Consider the following 22913-nt stretch of genomic DNA (forward strand, 5'->3'; position numbering starts at 1 on the left):
CCACCTCCACAGTCAATTGCTCAAGGTGAGCCTGGGAGGTTTCCGAGGGGCTGCTCAAAACGCGCAACTGTTGCACTTTGTGCTCCAAGAAAGCCAACCTCTGGCACATGGCCAGACTTTCGACTCAAAACTGCATTAAAAATAGGTTACGGATTGCCGATCGAGAAATACACAAGTAAACATAATGATAGTATACATACCCTAGTGAACTTCTGAGTATAACCGTCCGCGAGCTCATCCGGAGAAATGGTTGCTATGCGGGCCCTAACATCAGCCCAGACTTATGTCAGTAATCCTTGAATCTTGATTTGGTGTTCGATGGAGTATGCTCGGTGTCATCCGGATGGTGCCACTTGTCTGTCGGTTGGTGAATGATGGCAGTTATGTGCCTACGGTCACTCGACCCAGATGGCTCGGAAGTGGTCTGTCCTGTAGACCTGGGCGTGGGGGAAGAAAAGATAGTGGACACCTGGGTGGCTGACAAGGACAATTGAGGTGGAATGAACGTGACAGGCGACACATATGGTCCCCGGTGGCAGCGTGAACAATAATGGTGTCCGATTGGATGATGGGGGAGTGGTAACAACAGCCATCTCCTGCTCGGGAAAGTTGAGAGATGGGGTCTCACCCACTCGGAAGGTGGACGGGAGGTAGTGGTGCTGAAGTTTGTAGGGAAGAGGTAGTCGAATGGGACAAAGCTTCCCCTCGATGTCTCTTGCGCCGCTGGATCAATGGCTCATCCGAGGTAGCTGACTCCAAGGGTACCATGATCAGTGCCATTGACGCCTGCTCAGGAGGGAGTTCGACTGTGGCAGCCGCGACATCACTAGCCGCCGTTCGACTTCCACTTGCCTCGCTGGCCGCAACGTGGCTTCCTCCTGCTTCGCTGGTCGGATTGTCGGATTAGTCGACCGACAGTAGGCCATGACTTTCCAACTCGACAACACCTTTGGCTTTAATCTTCGCGTCAATGAACTTGCTTTTGCCGCTCAGTCGTGCCCTTAGCATGATTTGAACTGCAAGAAAGAAGAAATCAGTTAGATTCAAAAATGGAGAGAATAAAAGGCATACCTAAGGTGAGGGGTAGCCGTATTTGGATTGGACTCAATCCAAACACATATAAAACACTCTCCAATAGTAGTCGGTGTATGTGGTACTTCTGGCTAACCAAACTCGAGGCTGCTTGGAGATAGTCCAATCGATCTCGATATCTTCCAAGTGATGGCGCCTTCATCACTTCCATCTGTCAGACGGTCGAGAAGTTGAGTCGAGTGGGAAAATGAATAAAATATAATGCTCCTTCCAATACTTATTAGAGGATGATATTTTATCAAAAAAGACGGCACCCACTCGGGCTTGAAAGAGAAACGTCCTCGGTTCGAACAACTTGAAATAGTAAAAATAGTGGAACACATGAGGTACTAAAGGGATGCCATGCAGACGAAATAGCACGACTACCTCGCACGGCAACCTAAAGGAATTGGGCACTAGTTGGTACAGGGAGATGTGGAAATACTTGTGTACGTCTGAAAAAAGGGTGAACAAGAAAGCGACGGCCAATACAAAATTGGTCCTTGGAAAAGGGTAAAAAACCATCGAGAGGTAAATGGGGTCGGTCGTATACAGAGGGGATGACGATTTGATAATCAGAGAGGAAACGATAGGTGAATTTCATCTGATTGATCTCATCCCCGTTCAACTTGGACCCAATAGAGGTGTACCACAGCCCGAGGATGGATGCGGGTGGCTGAGGAGATGAGGCCATAGAAAACCGAGAAGGAAGAAGATTAAGGATTTGACGAAAGAAATAAAGAAAGGGCTTACTGAGAAATATCAACGACGATCACAAGGAGGAGAGGCGTTAGAGAGCGTGTGCAAGAAGAAAACAGGGTGAGGTAGGAAGATGATGATGAGTAAGGGCTTATAAATCTCACGGACAACCGTGCTGAGCCGTCTGATCTAGGGTTACAGAAAATGAAACCGAGATCTAGTCGTTGAATTTGAAATGCCGCTTGTCACATCAACTACGGATATCCACCTGTCACATCAAGCATGCGGTGGTAGAGATCGACACACGTGGCGGCTGGCGACAAGGAAGCATTAATGAGACTTAATTAATTAGAAGGCATGAGCAATATGCTCGACAATAATGACTAGAGATTTGCACAATCTTCTAAAAAAGGGGATGACGTCAACAACCATTAAAAAACACTCATATGAGGAAGTGGAAAAAAGTGGAAAATTCGCTAGCCTCCTTTAACTAAACTTGAGGGGAAGACTTATGATGTGGCGATAAATTGAGCCCACCAAGCAAGGATTAAAGGCATAGATAGCAGTCGACATGGAGGTCAAAATCTGGGCGGTCAATGCTAGGGAACCAATGGGCTCACCAAAAGTGGCCTAGGTGGAGGTTGACTTCAACTGCCGATCGGGGCTTGAAGGTTCCAATTGACCATGAAACTCATCGGAATAGATCGCTCGTCCGGCCAAGATCAGTACAGAAAGAACATCATAGGCTCACAATTGACTAAGGAGCTTATGTCCGATCGAGCAAGACACAACCTACTGAATAGAGGTACTACGAAGGAGAGCAGCTGCTGGGATCGACCGGATGGGGAGTCTCGACCGAACGACTATCTTGCTCGACCAAAACAATCGGACCCCTCCCATATCTCATAATATCCCTCTAGGAGGTAATGCTGCTAACAACAAGGCATAATCAACAGACAAATCGTACGACGAAAACTTCTACTGTCATGTCAAGGATTTGCATGCCTTGTTAAGATATAATCTCACAGACACTTTTCTAACATGTCTTTTTATAGGATGGTTGGAAAAACGTGCTCGTGTCTTGAGGAATGTGCACGTCGCCTACTATAGCGCCATATAAAGGAGGGGTCCATACACTAGTGGAGGTATGTGCTATTTGCTATTTACGCTTGTGCTTTCACTGTTACTACGTTGCTCCACCTTCTTTCTACTATTCTGATGATTGACTTAAGCGTCGGAGGGTCAACGTCGGAAACTCTTTTCCTTACCTGACAATGATGTTCTGTGCATTGCAGATCAGAGCAGAGTCTGCACGAGGCCAACAGAAGAGCCACATACTCAGTCAACCTTCTTCATTATTTTCGGACAGAATTAAACTAATTAAAGAGAGACAATTGTTGCATTGAAGGAAAGCATTGACAGAATCAATATCAGATTATCCATGTTTCAGGAATAACTTAAACTGAGTTTTTGGACTTCAAGTAACCTTCTTGCTTTTGTACCTGGTTGCACAGGCGACATACACCAGAAGGTTCAAAAAACTCAGCCCGGCAAGAAGCCAGAAGTAATAATCTAGGTGCCCCTCGTTCAAGTTGTCAGGAATCCATCCAATCTGCCCTCCTCGAGTTGTTATCGATGCTACTACAGTCACAATGAAGGAACTCAAGTAGTTTCCGAGTGCAATCGTGAGAAGCCATAGTGCACTGCATAGACTCCTCATTGCATCGGGAGATTGATCGTAGAAAAATTCAAGTGACCCAATGAATGTGAATACTTCGGCTGCTCCAACTAAAACATACTGTGGCATCTGCCATAAAATGCTCAAGAGAACAGTCTCAGACTTGGCGATGTCCAGTCGCCAGATCTCAACTACTGCAGCTGCTGCCATAGCTAGTATGGATATGAACAGGCCGATGCCCATCCTTTGCAATTCTGAAAAGCCTCTCTCTTTGCCCGTGAATCTCCTCGCCACTGGAACAAGAATGCTGTCATAGACTGGCACCCATATGATCACACTGGTAACGTCAAATGTTGAAAGAGATGCAGGTGGAATGGTGAAGGAGCCTATTTTTGTGTCCATAGTCATTCCTTGCTCAACAAACATTGTAGATGTCTGTGCATAGACAGCAGCGAAAACTATGATAGTTGCCCAGATGGGGAACATCCGGACCAGAATCTTCAATTCTTCCACTTGAGTGACAGTACACAGTCTCCATGGGTTTGAAAAGCTTCCAGTGTTCGTATCAGCTTCTGTAACAGTAGCAGCTTTGTCGAGAAATCTGTAGAACAAAACAGTTGCTAAGCAAAAACTCAAGGTCAGGTCCATAATAGATTAAGCTAATGTGAAAATAAGCACAGGCTAACAGCAGAAAAATCGATTTTCTTGAAGAAGTGTCTCTCCAAATGCAGAGATGGTGCTAATATCAAACATTAAAATCCTTTAGGCACTTAAAAGGAATTATTAAAACTGAGATTGAATAAGCCCATTCCTCTGAGATAAGCATTTGGATGCAAATATATTTTCTCCAAACTTACTTAACTGTTCTACAACTTGAAATTTCTGACCAAAAAAATCCTTATGCAGAGAAAGCTTACACATGTACACAAAATTCAGTACACGATCCTGCTGATTTATGCAACTTTAATTGTTTTTTTTTTTCATGTGATCTTTTTAGTCACGGAATGCAGATGTAATAAGAGTCCAATCACAATTATACAAGAGATCCACTATAGAAAACACATAATAAAAAAGCAAGAGATCTGCATCAAGCTTCTTCAATTGTTCGCTAAGTTCTTCACAGAGATAATTTAAGAAAGATACAATAGGGCTTCAAAGTCAATGTTGTATAAAAGATAAGAGTTTTACCTGAGTTCATCTGTGTGTTCTATTTTTCGACTTCCTTTGATTGCAGAAGACTTCTCAGGCACTTCATATAGGAGAGAACAGTCATGAGGCATAAGCACTTTCCATTTGCGAAATGAGGAAACAATAACCTGGCACATCCTTACAATAGGGCTTCCTCCAGGTTTTTGAAATCTATATAGTGGGGTGCCAAAGAAAAAACTCAGTATTGCTAATCCCATAAATAATGTAGGGATTGCAAAGCCCAAGCCCCATCCATAATTGTCTTGTACCCAAACTAAAAGGCTGCTAGATATTAAAGCACCAATATTAATAGAGAAGAAATACCAATTAAAAAAAGATCCCTTCTTCACTCGCTCTCTTGGATCAGTATCATCAAACTGGTCAGCTCCAAATGAAGAAACACAAGGTTTAATCCCACCAGTCCCTAGTGAAATCAGATAGAGTCCACTGAAAAAGATAGCATATTGAAATGCACTTGCTTCTGGGCAAAATGATCCTATACAGGCTGGAAGCTTAAATGCAGGAACTGAAGCTGAAAGGGTCAATGTAGCCATTCCCTATGAGTAATAAACAACACTAATCATCTTAACAAAAGGAAAATAGATCTTATCACCCTAAATGGAGCTGGGCGACAAGGACAAGATAATGATGCACTGAGTAATACTTACAATGATGTATACTGTTGAAAATACTGCAATTGTCCAATATCTCCCCCAATATGCATCGGCTAAAATTGCTCCAATCAGTGGCGTAATATAGCAGGTACCTTGCCATATCGTGACAGTTCTTGCAGCTGAAGTATTTCCCTGATGCAGCTTGTTCTTCAAGTAAGTTACAAGATTTGTAGATATTCCATAAAACGCTAAACGCTCACAGCACTCATTCCCTATAATTTGTATCTTTTAAAAGTAGAAATTTAAGCTGATTAAATATAGGAAATAAAAAACAGTTTGAAAATGTACATGCCAAGAATGAAGGGGCATGCTCTCCAGTTTCCTGTGGAATCCTTTAAAATAGGGTTTCCATAAATGTCCACAGATCCATCTCCTGTGTACGGCCCTTTATTTTCATTCTTCAAAAGCGCAAATTTGAAAATAATAAATAAAAGAGGTCTAAGCGCTTAAGCTAAACATTTATATGATAAAAAAAAAATGTAAAACAAGATTTCTTGTCTGAAGTACTCAAAATTATAGGAATCAAAATTTGGGGGAACAATACTATGCAAGAAAATAATGCCAATTCATTATCCTTCTATGTCACAATTGAAAGGTTATCATAGCTTGCAAATTCAATACTGCTATCAGTCAACCAAAAGATCTAATAAAGGTTATCATTAGATAATCACCTACTGAAACAACATGAGATTTCAATCCTTGCCCATGACTATGTTAGTACCCGGGGGTAGTTTTAATGTGGTCAACTAAGTTCAATTAGGTCTTATTGTGTTTGATCCTTGTGTCTAAATGTGCAAGAGCTTAGGAACACAAGAACTCGAGCGGAAGACGCAGCTAGCGAGAAGGATGGCACGGGAAGGGAGTTGACGGGCTCGATGCATCCGAAGGACAAGATGCTACTGAAGAGTACACTGACGGATGAGAAAGACGTGAGCGGCGGTCCGAGGGACGAGAAACCAGGGAGGAAGGCTGCTCGAGGAGAAGATCGGAGTTGGATTCCGATAAGCTCAACTCCGGTTAGCCGAAGAATCACCTACGTGAAGAACTACGCGAAGAGATCAGCTTTTCAGCTGAGTTGTACTGTGGAAGGCGCCTTCGATGAATAGTGCGAAGGCGCCTTCCAGCCTATTGAAGGTGTCTTGCGTAGTTGTTAGCCAAAGATAAAATTTTATCTTCGGTGATAAGATTTGCGCGCCTTCCACCCTATACAAGGTGTCTTTTAGCTTCAGATAGAATTTTCTAGGGGTTATAAAAAGACCTCTAGAGCTAAGAATAATTTAACAACTTGAACAACAAGTATTGTACACTTTCCTAATCTTTCTTTTGAGCTATCAACTTCTGTAAGAGGCTTCTTTGCCTACAACAAAGGAGAATTCTAGTGGGGTTTTCTTCAACACCTTAGATTAACAACCACCTAAGTTGTAACCAAGTAAATAGAATTGTTTTCTTACTTCCTTTATTTAGTTGTTCAATTAATTCATTATTATTATTGTGCTAGTCTAATCTAATCAAAGGATCGAGAAAGGAGTTATTTTTTTTTAGGCAATTCACCTCACTTTTGCCAGTCCCGCTGCGCCAACAAACTACCCTACCTATTTAGTTAGGTATGGCATATTAAGGGAATTCAAGACATGCTTCAATAACAAAATAGATAATCATTATAGATACGAGATAGGTTTGGATTTAAGGCCTCAACCATTGATGCCACTTAATTGTATTATAATATTGATATAATATATATATACACAGTACACACACATGCTTAAAATACCTAAGCTTTCACTTTGCTTTGTTACATATTAAAGCCATGCTACCTCTTTAATTAGGTATGGATGTCCATCAGCATAAGTATAACTAGAGCAATACAAACCTTAGACATGCATTGGGATAGGTAGGTAACCTACCTGTTGTCATGCCTAACATGTATGTGAAGTGCATAATCATTAATCATGAGAAGACCCCCTTTGGTTATAAGGCAAAATGTCAATGACTAACAATTGCAAACCTCGTTTAGTAGGAAGTTGATGTGATCACTTACCCTTCTATGAGCTGATCAAAAGAAAATGTAAAGTAACATGAATATCCAGTATAGTTGCCTGGTTATAAATTAATCACATGATTCAATAGTTCATTAAATTTTCAATTTGACATGAAAAATACCACAATGGAGAAATATTTTTGTGATGTTGGGCATACTTGAGAGGCCATTTCAGCATAGGTAAAGCCAAATATGAGCAAAAAGAAGCTTTTTCCTATTAGATGAACTTTTTTTCTCGCTCTGTGAAAGGTGCACCAAATCCAAGAACCATATCTTTCATAATGCACCATCAGCCATGATAACAAATTAGATTACTTGAATGACTCACCCTTAAAAAGTACATACTTAACCTAAACAAATACGAACTCTGCATCAGAAAGCTCGTTCACAAATCCAAGTTGGTCAAGGGATTCTTAGCTGACTGAGAATATGTGCATATAAGTTTATTGTACCTCTTAAATGTTACATATGAAAAATGTGGCAAATTGGCTACAAAGACAAACTTTAAAAGAAAACAATTATGGACTGTTCTTATGATGGCTGTAGCATTGATCTATGATGTTTCTACCAAGGGAAACCATAGTGAAAACTCAAAATTTATTAGCGAATGTGAATTTCTGCCACTTTAAATTAATGAAAAACTTGCCTTCCGTAAGCTCATGAAGTTTTTCATCAAATCAAAATCTTTTCAGAGCTTGTGAAAAATCTAAACTCTTTATTTTTTTTTAAAAAAAACCTATGATTTCCAGTCGCAATACATATCAAACAAAAACAACAAAGAGAAAAAAGATACTAATGGCTTTCCAAAGCAAGACAAATTCGCTGCAGTAGTAAAGGACCCATAACTTTTTCCCCTTCATGAATGACAGACTAACATGGCTTGGAAGCCAGGAATAATATTGCAATCAATCGAAACCCCAAATTCAAAACAGAAATAAAACTAATTTCGAAAGATAAATTCACTAGCAGCAATTAGTTGCAAACCCGAGCAAATAATCAAAATATAATAAATTCGCAAATTAATCAACTCAAAGATCCGAATCACAAGTCAACTATTCCGATAAAAAAAACATCAAAAGGCCCGCAAAGTCCCATAAAAAACGAAAACCGGTTAAGCACTAGCAGCTTGTAAGAAAGCAAATTTAACCAAACTTCATGCAGAAACATAATGAGAAGGGGTTATCAAACCTCACGCAAGAGCGCTTCTTCCAAAGATGCGCTCTGCTCGTCTTGCAAGGATCCCATCGGTCGATCGCGCACAGAACGGATTCCTGATTCCTTTTCTCGCGGCCCATCCAACATTACAGTGCAGCCGCTGCGTTCGTTATTCACGCTAACGGGGTCTTATTCACCGTAAGATCATCGAATAGTTAATCTTGACCGTTTACTTGACGATAGGCCAAGATTGCTGACTAAACACAGGATCTTTTAGCCAAAACTTGATATGTTTTTTAAATAATTAAAATAAATATCTGAAATATTGTTATGACATTTAAAATTTTAAATCAAACTTTTTTTTTTGGAAAAGGCCTTTTAAACTCACATATTTGTTTAAGAGGATTTTCCTAAAGGGTGTATTTACATATTTGTTTAAGAGTATTTTTTTTATATATTTTTTAATAAAAAAATCTTTTAGAAAGAAAATATAAAAATATAAATGCACCCGTTAAAAATTTCGAAAACTTAAATACAAAATGCCGTTTCTTTAATCTCTTAAAACCATTAATTAATGTAACTAACGGAAAACGGTGGATGTTCTCCAAAATCGTAATTTCCAACCTGATCCATCCACGAGAGAAGACCATTTTTTTTTTCCACTCCGTCCTTCCCTTCTCTCCGATTTGACTCTATCCGAGCTAGAGCCATGGGGAGGGGGTCGATGGATCTGGCTGCTGCAGCAGCGGCGTTGCTGATTTTGTGCTTCGGGATAGCTGGAGTAGCGTCGGACGCTTCCGATCACCGCTACAAGAAAGGGGACCCCGTCCCTCTCTACGCCAACAAGGTCGGTCCTTTCCATAACCCTAGGTGAGGTCCTCTTAATCTTCGTCAGAGTAACCTCTGTTCTGATAGATCTATTGATTTTTTTTTTTTTAACACTTCCTTCTTCCATCTGTTTCCGGGAGGTCGAAGTCGCCGAGAATGATCTGCTGATTTCTTCTTTGGCACGAAAAATATGTTAACTTGTAAAGTGAAAGATGTGCCTCCGGATTTGTTGTTAAACATATTGATCTTTTTTTAGGCAGATCCACAAAATGATTGTTCTTTTTCTAGGTACTGTTAGAGCTTTATTTGTGTAATACTTGTACTGCTGCTTTTGCCCCTTAGAATTTGTCGGATTATTTGATGGTCTCTGACTCTTCAGTTCGAGTGGATGGCGTTGTGTCCGTTGAGTTTCAGCTAATCTTGATTATAAACATGTAAATAAAAATATTTGAAGTCATGCATGCCTTTATGACATCGCTTTAGTTGAAGATGAACTTCTCAATTTGTTAAAAGTCCATCTTCTGTACTGACAGCTTGTTGCTTATACACGTATTTGTTTACAGTGAAACATATCGTTACTTTGATCTACCCTTTTGCACTCCAGGTTGGTTCTGATCTATTTTCTCTGGCTATATGTTCAATAATATTCTTGGGATGTTCCCTAATTTTTTTGGATTAACACTGACAACAGAGCATTTAAAAGAGAAAAGGGAAGCCCTTGGTGAAATTTTGAATGGAGATCGCCTTGTTGATGCCCCCTACAAACTTGATTTTCGAGAAGATTTTAAATTCAAGGAGCTTTGCAAGAAGAAACTCAAACCGGAAGATGTTGCTAGGTTTAGGGATGCTGTCGCCAAGGATTACTATTTCCAGATGTACTATGATGACCTTCCTATCTGGGGATTTGTTGGGAAAGTTGACAAGGAAGGAAAAGATCTGAGTGATTACAAATACTATCTTTTCCGACAAATGCAATTTGATATACTCTACAATGAGGATCGTGTGATTGAGATTAGTGTTCATACTGATCCTAATGCACTGGTGGATATTACTGAGGACAGGGATATTGAGGTAGATTTTACCTACTCTGCTAAATGGCAGAAGACAAAAACAACATTCAAGAAGAGGATGGAGAAGTACTCACAAACCTCTTCCCAGCCTCACCATCTGGAGATTCACTGGTTCTCCATCATAAATTCATGTGTTACTGTTCTTCTATTGACTGGGTTCCTAGCAACAATTCTCATGCGTGTGCTGAAGAATGATTTTGTGAAGTGCGTATCAAGTTCCAACGTCTAATTATCATGATTATTTTTCTATAAGTTTAATCAATGGTGAATCTATGACAAAGCAGAATCTTGACATGGCTAATCTAATTCTAGTAAAAGCACTGTACTTGTTCAAGATAAACAATGGAATTTACCCTTGTGTCCTATAAATTTTGTTTATTATATTCTTTATTATGAAGGGGAGCCTTGGCGTAACGGTAAAGTTGTTGCCATGTGACCAAAAAGGTCACGGGTTTGAATCCTAGAAACAACCTCTTGTAAAAAGCAGGGTAAGGTTGCGTACAATGGATCGTTTCCCGGGACCCCGTATGGTGGGAGCTTCGTGCACTAGGCTGCCCTTTATATTCTTTATTATATCTTCTGATTAGCGTCCCAATATCTATCTACCAATATATGGGACATTTGGCTTCTGTTTGCTTTTCTCCCCATTTCATTCTTGCCAAATTATCTGCAAACCTGATGTCTATACATCTTCATTGTGTTTCTCAGGTATGCTCATGATGAGGAATCTACTGAGGAGCTAGAAGAGACCGGGTGGAAGTACATCCATGGTGACGTCTTTCGGTTTCCAAAAAACAAGTCACTTTTTGCTGCATGTCTTGGTTCTGGCACTCAGTTGTTTGCTCTGTAAGTACATCCAGTAAAGCTATTAGGTACCACTATAACTGATCTATATAAATCACTTGTTGCATTTAGTTAGGGTGTTCTAAATATCTTAGCAGATGTTGTATTTTAAGCACTGCATAAGGTGGCAATTTCTATCTGATAATGTTTACTTAGAAGTTAGAATTGATTTTCTTTTCCTTTCTTGATATGTATTGCAGCACCGTGTTCATTTTTATTCTTGCACTAGTTGGGGTTTTCTATCCTTACAACCGTGGGTCTCTGTTCACTGCTCTGGTGGTCATATATGCACTTACCTCTGGCATTGCTGGATATACTGCTACCTCTTTCTACTGTCAGCTTGAAGGGACAAACTGGGTACATTCTTTATTTTTTACATAATCTTTTTAATTGTTTTCCCTTTGTTCTCCTCGTGTTTTGTAGTACCCTTGGTTGCATAAATGCATGCATAAAATCAAACATTCCATATCTTTAAGGAAGAATTCATGTCTGATTATCAGCAAATTGGTTTGTGGTTAGATGTGATTTTTTTCCCTTTTCTTTGCGACAGGTAAGGAATTTGCTGTTGACAGGATGCCTTTTCTGTGGACCTTTGTTCATGACATTCTGCTTTCTGAATACTGTTGCTATTGTGTATAGCGCTACTGCAGCATTACCATTTGGAACCATTGTTGTCATTGCTCTCATATGGGTATTGGTAACTGCTCCATTGCTTGTTTTGGGTGGAATTGCTGGTAAAAATAGCAAATCAGAGTTTCAGGCCCCTTGCCAGACAAAGAAATATCCAAGAGAAATTCCCCCATTGCCTTGGTACCGAGGAACAATCCCACAGATGGCAATGGCTGGTTTTCTTCCTTTTAGTGCAATTTACATTGAACTTTACTACATATTTGCTAGTGTGTGGGGCCACAGGATATACACAATCTACAGTATTCTGTTCATAGTATTCATCATCCTTCTTATTGTGACAGCTTTCATTACAATTGCACTAACCTACTTTCAACTTGCTGCTGAAGACCATGAATGGTGGTGGAGGTAAGCCACTGTCTATTGTTCCTCAGCTCTATGAGCTATCATTTCTACATAGTGGTGTTTCTATATCAAAGTTTAGTGCATTTGCAATTTGATCTCGTCAACATCAAATACCTCCTGCTTATAATGGATCCTTTATTTTATCACATATCTATTTACGTTCTTGAAAATATTTTTTTTGTATATGTTTAACCTTGTGGCAGTGATGCTTCAACTAAGATAATAAATATCCTGCAGATACTTGTGCTGCCATGTATCTTTCTCAGATTTGAGGTGTATGCTAATATAACAGCAGATCCTTAGTTTCAGTAAACTTGTCAATGTACAGAATAACCATTATCTGTTCTTCGGATCAGGCCATTTAAATCCAAGTCTGTAAACATGAATGATGCACTTGATCAAGTTTCATAGAGGCTAATTTGATTTTCTTATATATATATATTTTAGCAGTACATAAATACTAATAGGAATTTACTTGCCCAGAAACAGTTCAGCACTTGATTCTATTTCCATCATCCATTCTCCATAGAATGGAACTAATTATCTGCCTATCCAAATGCAGGTCTTTCTTATGTGGGGGATCCACTGGTCTATTTGTATACGCCTACTGTTTGTACTACTACTATGCCCGCTCGGACATGTCTGGATTCCTGCAGACCTCCTTCTTCTTCGGGTATATGGCTTGCATCTGCTATGGCTTCTTCTTGTTGCTTGGTATGGTTGGCTTCCATGCAGCTTTGCTGTTTGTACGCCACATCTACAGATCCATAAAATGCGAGTAGCATATCAGTACCCACGATTGGTTGGATGAAAGCCATTGCAAAGGTAGCCTGCTGCTTTGGGACCAGGAGTAATGCCATTCCAGAAAGTCTAGTTACAGTTTATTAAAGATAGGTGACGAGTTTCTCGTAGCTGCCCATTCTTTCTCACTTGTACTGTGAAACAGTTTGGCAACACTTGATCTACGTGTAAGACGCATCTTTCTGATAACTTGATGCAACATCTTTAATTCATATGAGAAAGCATTTGCTATGCGATAGTTCATCTTCACAACCTCGTTCTCTGTTGAAATCTACCAGCCCAAGTGATCTGGTGAGAATGCAATCATCTTAGGCCTGAATGCTGTTTATTTTGTATAAGCCCTCTGCCCTCTGTAATGCAGAATGTCAAAGAAACCTCAACTTTCCACAATCACAAGGGCTTCAATTTCTGAAAACATCATCAACAAGAATTAAAATTGCTTTCCTTTCATTGCTTGCTTTCCTTTCATTTAAGTTGGAAAGCATATTAGTTTAATCAAAATACAAGACATTTGCATATTTGATTGAATAATTGCTCAGTTGGCTGTGAATTTTAATGGGATAGCTGTGTTTGATTGCAAATGGACTTGAAATATAAATTCCAATAGAGTTGCTATTCTCTTTCAGTCCTTAATCGTTCACTCCTTTTGTCAAATTCATGAATATTTATTTTAACATGTTGCAATTGTTTATTTCGTTAGCTAAACTGAAGAATACATGTTGCATACACTTGAATTAGTATTCTTTGAATTAATGAGAATTCCAAAATTAATATTGAAAAATTATTTCATATTCAAAATTAATTTTCAAAATTGTTTTTTGATTTTGAAGAAATTAAAATAAATAAATAAATAATATAAATCTAATTCTAATTCTAATCCGTCGAAATGGCCATGAACTAAAACAAACTCATTCTGAATTAAAGTTTCTAATTAGATTTGAGTTTATGGTATTGAATCTGACATGCATAATAGATTTAAATCACCTATTGGATCAAATCTACACCCGTTATCTCGAAACCTAATGGCCTACTTTTAGGTTATTATCTAATAATGAGTCAATTATTGATAATACTGTCAAACTCTTTCAACAAGAGAAGTCTGCCGTTGAAGAATGGTGCTCATGTGTTGTATCAACAAACACAAGTACTTGTAGCAAAAATAAAAGAACAAATTAACAATGCAAGCAGTGCTAATACAATCCTTTGCGTTGGTATAGTAGAATACTCGATTCTTACTCCACGACCTATGTTCATTGATGAGCCACTATCAAAATTTATCTATATTTTCTCCTTGAAATCTTTTCATGAAAAATTTCAGTAGCTTTCCACTGTTCCATTTGGCCATATATATAGCCTTCTGTTTGCATCTTTGCTTCGGTTTGAATTCTACTTTCTGGTGGACAATTAATTAGTCAGTCTACTGTGTCGCAATGAATACTTCAATCAACTCAATCTGTCATCAGTCGACTGAAGTTCTGTAGCTTCTATACCATTTGATGGTTGCAGCTTCAACTCAATCTGTCACAATGAATGATTCAGAGAAACTCATGTGTCTCTGAAGTATGAGGTCTGTATACTTGAGAAGGAGCTTGAGATTCGAAATGAGGAATCGACTGATGATGCTCATAGGCAACACCTAGAGAGAGTATCAAGAAAATTGCACAGCTTGAAGCTGCCAACATTTGCCGGATCATTTCATAAGCTTGGAGGAAACAGTTCACAAGCTTGGGGAACTAGTTGAAGGGATCATTCAGAAAAGCAATGAGAGTAAAACTGGTCAAGGCATATCATCTGGAGATGATGATGGTTCTTCTTTACATGATAAATCTGCATCAGAAAATGGATATGTGGCTCCAACATTTATATGGGAAATCTCCAATCTCACTTCTGTTTTACAGAATTTTATAGCAGCATGCAATGATCTTTTGACTGGTAAGATTGACCTTCAAAGAAAGATTTGGAGGACATTCCAAAAACATCTAGTACTCAGAGTGAAGCATTGAAAGCTCAGCTGCGTGAATCAGAAGCAAAAGTTTCAAATTTGCAGAAAGAAAATGAAATACTTGAGAAACCAGGGTGTGAATTGAAGAACAGATGGCAAATAACAAATCCATTAATAAAGACCTTGCGACTAAGTTAGCATTCACAAAGGCTGAATTGACTGAAGCTCTTCAAAAGTTTGCATCCCTTGAAGTCCAACTTGCTCAGAGAAACAACTGCTGTGAAGAACTGGAGGCAACTTGCCTTGAACTACTCCAAAGGTACAATGACTGTTTGTTTGTGCGTCTTTTAGCTGTAATTCTATAAGTTCCTCTGAGATCTCTAGTTATGTGTGGCACAGCTTCATCTGAAGAAACTCCAAAGTACATAATGCACCCAGAAGACGAGCGCATCCAGATGGTAAGCATTGTTCATTGAATCTGGATGGAAAAATTGACAACTTAATTTTACTTGATTAAAAATTTTTCTGATAGCAAAGTTGTAAAATTTCTATTCCACCTTGCAAATTTGATGGAGTATCAGACATCTTAGGTTAATTTTCTGGTTTATAACTTTAAGGTCCAGATGATCAAGAGTACAAAAAACCATAACTTGATCTGAAGTCTAATCTTAGCAGGAATGTGATATAATTGCAGCAAAAGAAAAGCTTGCCTAAATCTAGGGAAGCAGTTGAAAGCATTGGCATCAACGGTCAACAGATGATGGACCTTTATTCGACAAGGTGATATCTAGAGATGGCAATGAGTCCGAATTGGGACGGATTTGGTCAAACCGAGAACCCGCCCTGCCTCCCTTTGGACCTGCCCCACCCCGCCCCATGAACCCGACAAGGCAGGTTCGGGTTAAATCCGCTAGACCAGTCATATTTAAAATATATTTATTTCAATATTAAAATATTAATTATTAAATATAAGAAAAAAAATGTATAATAAAAATATAATTATACAGGACCACCCCGAATCCACTTTAGACCCGTTTAGACAGATCTAAACTCGTCTCACCTAGGTGAGTTTATTACGGGGCCGAGTTTGAACCCACCTCATTGCATATCTACTATCATGCAGTCCAACCATCATTGCCTGCAATTAGGGGTGTCAAAATAATCCAACTTGACGACAAATTAATCCAAAAAAAAATCAGAATCGGATTGGAAGTTTTCAAATTTGAATTGGGTTCAAGTTAGAGGTTTTCAAATTCGAATCAGGTTCAGGTTAAAGAGTTTTCAGATTAAAATTTTTTTGATCAAATTTAGATTCGGATTAATCTAAATTTAAGTTTTAGTAAATTTGTTAAAGTTAAATCAAATTTATTTTAAAAATTAAAATACTTTTATATATATCAATATCAATATTATTATTATGACAATGATGAAATATTAAGATAAAAATAAAGAATTATAAAAAAAACCAAAAAAATCATTTTTAATGAGGTCATTCGAGTCAGATTCAAATTTGTCGGATTCAAATTCAGATTTATGGGTTTTAGATTAAAAAAAAAAAAATTCAACCCGATCCGAATCTAATCCATCTGAATTGACACTCCTCTCTATATGGTTGCTCGCCCATATGAGAGAAGAGGATTGCTTGGAGCCCACAGACTAAAGTTCTCTAAAGAAGGAAAATCCATAGACTGAGATACCACATACACTGATCCCAGCTTCCGAAAACACAAACCTCAGCCATCAAATCTCATTGAGAAGTATAGTTCAGATGTCACCGGAGAATAATGCCTCCCATAAGAACCCAGGCAAGGCCAATGAAGGAATGCTCATGAACTGAGTGTCCTTATGTGAAGAACAAATTGAGACACAAGAAAGGCATTGAAATCGACTGAATGGGACTGAACGGATAGTCTTCATGTAACCTGCCAGCATAATATCAATTCATATTGACGAAAGAAAGGCATTTACCTAAACAGTACCAAGATTATAGACAATGCTAACACGCATAATAGATAATTTTAGTAGTGAGCTTGCTTAGTGATAAAGGTTCTTCTGTCTATTAAGATTATCCTCATCCTCAAAAATAATGACGAAGAAAATAGCTCCCTATTTATTATGGTAAGATTGCCTGGGATAATCTCTACTGCTTAATTTTGCCTGATATTATTACTGATTATGAATCTACCCTGAATCTGAGTTTAAGTCTCGCCCTACTGGCCATTCCTTCCAATCCTTGTCGACATGCTTTTGGGCCCAAACTACTGCTGCACGCGCAGCTTGAGGAGCACCCGGAAGTCCTTTCTCTCTGAGTGTATCAGCCATGTCGATGAATGGAATAACCAGGAGTGTCCCCGGCCCACCATATTCTGTATGTAGAAACTTGCTAAAGATCTGCATCAAAACTACCATTACATAAGAATCACTTGGATGAGAATAGGATGTGGGATTTAACAAATAGATATACCCTTGCCATAGGTCAGATGAAGAACAAAATGCCAATAAGAATGAAATGCCATTCACAGGCCAGGTGTCTAAACTTGAAGCATTTCAAACTAACAAATACTTCAAAAAGAAACTAACTGATAGAGATTGTCACCTCAAGCAATCTGAGTCACAGCTAGTTAGAGATGCACTAAGCAGCAGCAACAACAAGATACACACCAAAATAACATTCTTAAGCATAATAATACGCACATGAATTGTGCAATGATTATTGTCCTAGGAAAGAAACAGGAAAAAAAACAGCATGTTGTTGCCGCCAGATAGGATAGTGATTATCCTACGGGTTGACGAGAGACGGAATTGAGGAGAGGACATGAAGAGAAACCACCAACTATAAAGAAAAATCCGCCGTTCTCTATGTTTTACTAAAAAAAATGAATCTTTATTAAGAATAGAGGATTGCCCCTCAAACATATATATATATATATATATATATATATAACTGTGTGTGTGTGTGAAAATATGCTAATTCTCTTGCATCAGTCACCCTAGGTTTAAAGAACTTGTCCTCGAGTTTAGAGTAGCTAGTGTCAGATGGTAACCCAAGAGGAAGATCATCTAGTACTAAACCAGTAAAATTTACTAGCAGTTGTTGCTTCCTGAGGTACTCTGGATCAAGGTAACCAAAGTTTTCCTTCACTATTATGCTAACATGAGTATCATCCATTACCGGGCCAGTTTTTGAAAGTTCAAAATTTACAACTTTGGTGATCCAATTTGCATCTAACAATAGTCTCGGCCTCAGGTTTGGCTGCTTCGGCAGAGCCATCTTCTGCTTGGGATTGAAGGTGTTGTGTGCCTTGAAACTTTCTTCCAGCATCTCATCATCACCACCAGCATTGACGGCATGAATAACAGAAACCTCATCTTGCGAATCGGAAGCGATTACTTTTACCTCATGGTCACAAACTCACAATCAGGAATTGAAGGAACCTGATTCTAGATGATGGAATTTACTGCTACACCAGGAATCTCATCGTCAGGGTCAATCTCTTCAGACTTGCCCTTTTCATCTGTAGCACATTTGATTTCATCATCCTCTTCTTCCTTGATATGTTCAGCTACATCATCTTTGGTTATCACTAGGTTCTCTAAAGAAATTATGATCCCTTGGACAGGTGACACTTTGAATTCACAATCGGTCTCAGGCACTAGTTCTCTAATGTACTTCAGTTTCTTGGATCACCTCATCTTCCTTAGCATCATCTGCTCCACTCTCCACAATTCGATCTTCATCAATGCAGACTTCATCTTCATTTCCATCAAAGTTATCTTTGATTTTAACACCTTCATGATGTTGGACTACACTTCCTAACTCATCATCAAATTCCACCGCTTTTGGAGGCCATTTCAGCAGCTTCATCAACTTCTTTTGTAGCCATTTCCATCACTTCTTTTTTGATAATAGCAGTTCAGCATCTAGTGTTTTCCATTCTCTTCAAGATTATTGATCAGAATATTAGGACCAACTGCCATCAAATTGCAATCTTTTTCAGAGTGATTAATAACTTCTTTGCCCAGTTGCTTTTGGTCTGAGCCTATAGATACGGCAGCAATTTTTTTAACTTCTGGAGTTATTGCTGCTTCTTCCAGAGAACGTTGTGGAACAACAGTGTCAACGGCCACCTAATCACAATCCTTTTCACTATTTTTGGCTTCCTCTACCAGAGCATTTATGATCTCCATGCCTTGTTCCGGTTCCACTTCTAGGAACAAAGATCCGATCTTGACAGCAGATTCCTCCGTCTTAGTCCTAATCCTTGCACTCCTCATGGTGGGCATGGCACCATCTTCTGTCCCTGCCCTAGTAGGCTGCCTCGTAATCTTACCATGACAAGCTGTAACCCTTGCTGAAACGACCATGTCTCCGTCCTCTTGCTCCACGGCTACTGGGGTTATGACCACCTTCCTAGTCGCCATCCGCCGGCCAGTTAGGGCGGCTGTTGTTTTCATTGCACTCATGGGCTCTTCTTCCTTGGCCTCAACGTCTTTTTTTGGCCTCCTCGTTGGTGGTTTCATGAAGCTGCACTTAGTAACGATTAACAGTGTGGCCTCACTGAGGGTTTCTTTCTTCTCCTCTATTTCATCTTCTTCTTCTCCTTCAATGCCCAATCGCCAGATCTATGAGGACTTCATAGTCACACGATGAGCCATAGGAAGGGGGCTCGCGGGTTGCTCCCTGGGCTCTATTGAATCAAGAGCCATCGATTCTGCATGCGGTCGTCGGCATGAGGCATCCTTGCGCGAAGAGGGCACACGGGGAGTCAAATCCTGAAGCGCTTCTTGGGCGTTCTCCAACGATCAGCTGCATAGAGCGTTTGGAGGGCTTCATCCATGCAACGTTGGTGATGTTGGCGGGGACACGATTCTGCTTGCATAGTGCTTGAAGTTGTCGCCTGGGGATGCTATGGAAATCCATGGCTTCCTCCTCTCCTCCTCTGTTGCAATCGTTGTGTTCTCAATTAGGGTTTTGACCGGCCTGGCCTTGGAGAAGGGAGTATCAGTGAAGGGAAGGGTATATATAGGCCTAAGGAGAGGAGAGTGATGAATCTGAAATCTCGATCGTTGTTGCCTCGTCAACTGCTTCTTCCAAATCATCTTTGAATCCGTGTGTCAAAGCTATCGTCCTCCATGGCAAAACCTAATCATCCTTGGAACGAATTTTGAGTGTAATCAAAGGGAAGAAAGTGGCCTTTCATCTTCTTTCACATCTTTTCCCAATCTTGATCTTGGTCTTGCCTTGTTGGTCCCGTAAACGTCGCAAGTGCTCCCACCATGCCGATGCTAGACCTCTAAGCTTGAAGACAACCAGCTTGACCTTCATTCGATCTGGAACTTGTATATAGTTAAAGATCCACTCCACTCTATTGATTCAATCAACAAAATTCTTTGTGACGTGCCAGAAAATTCAGATAGACCAACTGGAAGGCTGAGGTCTCCATGTCGATCCTATAGGATCGACCAGGTGCCTCACGATCTTTGAGAATTCACACCATTTTTACTAGGATAAATCTACAACTTGCCTCGGCACCATCTGTTACGGTGCTCGGCTTCCTCCATTGGAACTTGCATACCACGACCACGACGATCTTCCATTGAATCTGATCCACTCTGATACTAACTAACACCGTATAGGATAGCGATTATTCTGCGAGCTAATGAGAAAACGGAATTGAGAAGGCAAGAAGAGAAACCACCAAAACAAAGAGAAACCCGATGTTCTCTATGTTTTACTAAAAAAAAGAAGCTTTATTAAGAATAAAGGATTTTCCCTCAAACAAATATACATGTATTTATATAGACTCTAGAACCTAAGCCCCAAATAAATGAAAGAAATCCTAATATATAAACTACAAGTCCTATCTTCTAAAGAAAAAAAAATTATTAACAAACTCACAATCCTACAAAATGCCAAACGGATTCAAAATATAAAAAAAATACCAAAAAATACCTAAAATACCAAAAATTCCTTAAACACCAAAAAGATGAAAATTAAGGGCAGCCCGGTGCACGAAGGTCCCATTATGCGGGGTCCCGGGGAAGGATCCATTGTACGCAGTCTTACCCTGCTTTTTACAACAGACTGTTCCAGGAAAAAGATGAAAATTACCAAAAATAATAATAAAAATCTACAGATCATCTTGCATCAGTTGTTTACTTAGAGAACATATTGATATAACTCCTAAGGGCTGCAATTTACTTAGTACACAAAGTTGGGACATGCATTCTTAACCACACTCCTAGAATTGTTTATAGGACTGTTTTACAGTCTAATACAAAAGCAATTCAATATACCCCCGATAGTCATGATCAGGCTAAAAGTTGAAATTACAGTCATTTACATCATAAATTCATGTTTTACATCAGCAAAACCATTTAATCTGTAAAAGAGTGAAGCTTAATCAAAATAGCAAATATTCTTGTTCGACAAGAATCCACAAACACCTATGATGTCACACCCCACTTAGATGAGAGAATGACCTATTGACTAGTTAGAACCAACGACTAGCCCAATACTAAACTAGGGTGTCACAATCTCCCTGCATAAGGCTTGATGTCCTAGTCAAGGCTCAAACTCCAACACATAAGCCAGGATGCCTAATCACCTACATGTAATTGTAACGACCATATTTAGAATTAGGTTTACTCTAATTGTAACGACCAACATAGCAACCTATGTCAAGCCTAACCACCAACCTAAAATATTTAAACCAAGTCAGCAGTAGCTAAATCATCTAAGCTCGTAAAACTTCTCTATTAGCAAGAATTCACCATGTGGGATTAATCTTGGGTATTACATATGACATTATAGTACTCCTTGAGTTTGATCACGCCAAAAGTTATTGGTAGTCAACTAACATAAGGAACTCCATTCTTTAAAACTTAAAGCATAAAAGTCAACTCAGTTTAGCATCGGTTCCACATTCTTTCTAGTCCAAGATGAATACCTATAAGATGAAGGATGACTTGACAAAAGAATCATTCTTTCACCGACTGAATCAAAGTAACGCCCTTAAGAATCCTACGTAGAACCAATGAAGAAAAGCCTTCAAGTAAACAAAGTGACGATACTTTTTCTTCCTTTTTTTTTTCACAAGGACAAGAAGTTCCAATTTACTAAATCCCAAGCATACCTCGGTACAGACATCGACCACTTCACCGACTGAATCACCGAAGTACTCTTTCTTTTTGGTCAGCCTCTCAAGCATATGCGTGCGGAACCTGGTTGTCTCCTGAACCAGAAAATCCAAAAGAAAAAAGAAAGATGCAAAAAATCACCAGCAAGTCCAAGATCCCAAATGGAGTAATTAAAGCCAAAGAAGCAGGGTGGGATATGTGCGCGCACGGCGAGGGCAAACTCCGGAATCGGATCAGGAAACTGGTACTCCGCAGCTCTGCACAGAAGACGGTCGGGGCGACGAGAGAAACGCGAAGAGCGGCGGAACGACGAAGGCGGAGGAGCGGAAGAGAGGCGAGAACGGGCAGGAAGAAGGGAAGGGGGTGAGAATGGGCGGTAGAAGAGGGAGGGAAACGGGGGAGGAAGAGAAGAGGGGCGGGATCTGGAGAGAGGAGGGAGGAGGGGGGAGGGCAGCAGAGCTGAAGCCCTAACAGTCGCCATGGGCATCATGAACCAAAATTTTTAGGTTTAAAGAGAAAGCTCGAAGTTTCTTACTGATTGTCGATGCGACTGCGGAAGTAGCCGGAAAAGCGACCGGATATGTTACGAGAGAAGGCCTCACGATTCATTCCTCAACTGTTATTTAACAGAGATTTTTTCTACTGTCAAAGTACTTTCGGTCGATGGAAAATCATCCAAATTCGATGCTATTTGATTCATTAATTTTTTACTATGCTATATGTCCCTCTAGTGCTACAGGCTAATGAAAGGAAT

General features: G+C 39.5%; 3 protein-coding genes across 8 annotated transcripts; 1 reads left to right on the top strand and 2 right to left on the bottom strand.

Annotated features, from left to right (window-relative positions):
* Positions 1-3105: 3105 nt before the first annotated feature.
* Positions 3106-8667, bottom strand: LOC122002384 (protein NRT1/ PTR FAMILY 8.3-like). Of its 3 annotated transcripts, none has more exons than XM_042557534.1 (5): positions 8537-8667; positions 5599-5708; positions 5305-5442; positions 4637-5193; positions 3106-4049 (listed from the first exon to the last, which is right to left on the bottom strand). In XM_042557534.1, the coding sequence occupies exons 2-5, from the start codon at positions 5617-5619 to the stop codon at positions 3248-3250; spliced, it is 1518 nt and encodes a 505-aa protein (XP_042413468.1). In that variant the 5' UTR covers positions 5620-5708; positions 8537-8667; the 3' UTR covers positions 3106-3247. The 3 variants fall into 3 exon arrangements, with proteins under 3 accessions (XP_042413468.1, XP_042413466.1, XP_042413467.1); XM_042557532.1 differs by having other exon boundaries at positions 5305-5522; positions 5603-5708; positions 8537-8661; XM_042557533.1 differs by having other exon boundaries at positions 5599-5683; positions 8537-8654.
* A 415-nt stretch (positions 8668-9082) lies between these two features.
* Positions 9083-13326, top strand: LOC122002385 (transmembrane 9 superfamily member 3-like). The gene is made up of 7 exons (XM_042557536.1): positions 9083-9373; positions 9895-9935; positions 10023-10605; positions 11110-11247; positions 11445-11601; positions 11795-12279; positions 12839-13326. The coding sequence occupies exons 1-7, from the start codon at positions 9213-9215 to the stop codon at positions 13056-13058; spliced, it is 1785 nt and encodes a 594-aa protein (XP_042413470.1). The 5' UTR covers positions 9083-9212; the 3' UTR covers positions 13059-13326.
* Positions 13327-15211: 1885 nt separating this feature from the next.
* LOC122002386 (protein PLASTID REDOX INSENSITIVE 2, chloroplastic-like) lies at positions 15212-22763 on the bottom strand. 4 transcript variants are annotated; one of them, XM_042557539.1, is made up of 3 exons: positions 22368-22688; positions 22156-22254; positions 15212-15497 (listed from the first exon to the last, which is right to left on the bottom strand). In XM_042557539.1, exons 1-3 carry the CDS (start codon positions 22647-22649, stop codon positions 15489-15491), a joined length of 390 nt encoding a protein of 129 aa, XP_042413473.1. In that variant the 5' UTR covers positions 22650-22688; the 3' UTR covers positions 15212-15488. The 4 variants fall into 4 exon arrangements, with proteins under 4 accessions (XP_042413473.1, XP_042413474.1, XP_042413471.1 ...); XM_042557540.1 differs by lacking the exon at positions 15212-15497 and adding an exon at positions 16598-16941; XM_042557537.1 differs by lacking the exon at positions 15212-15497 and adding an exon at positions 17026-17410 and having other exon boundaries at positions 22368-22763.
* Positions 22764-22913: the final 150 nt, after the last annotated feature.

The sequence above is a fragment of the Zingiber officinale genome, chromosome 7A (genome assembly GCF_018446385.1).
Source record: "Zingiber officinale cultivar Zhangliang chromosome 7A, Zo_v1.1, whole genome shotgun sequence".
NCBI classification, from domain to species: Eukaryota; Viridiplantae; Streptophyta; class Magnoliopsida; order Zingiberales; family Zingiberaceae; genus Zingiber; species Zingiber officinale.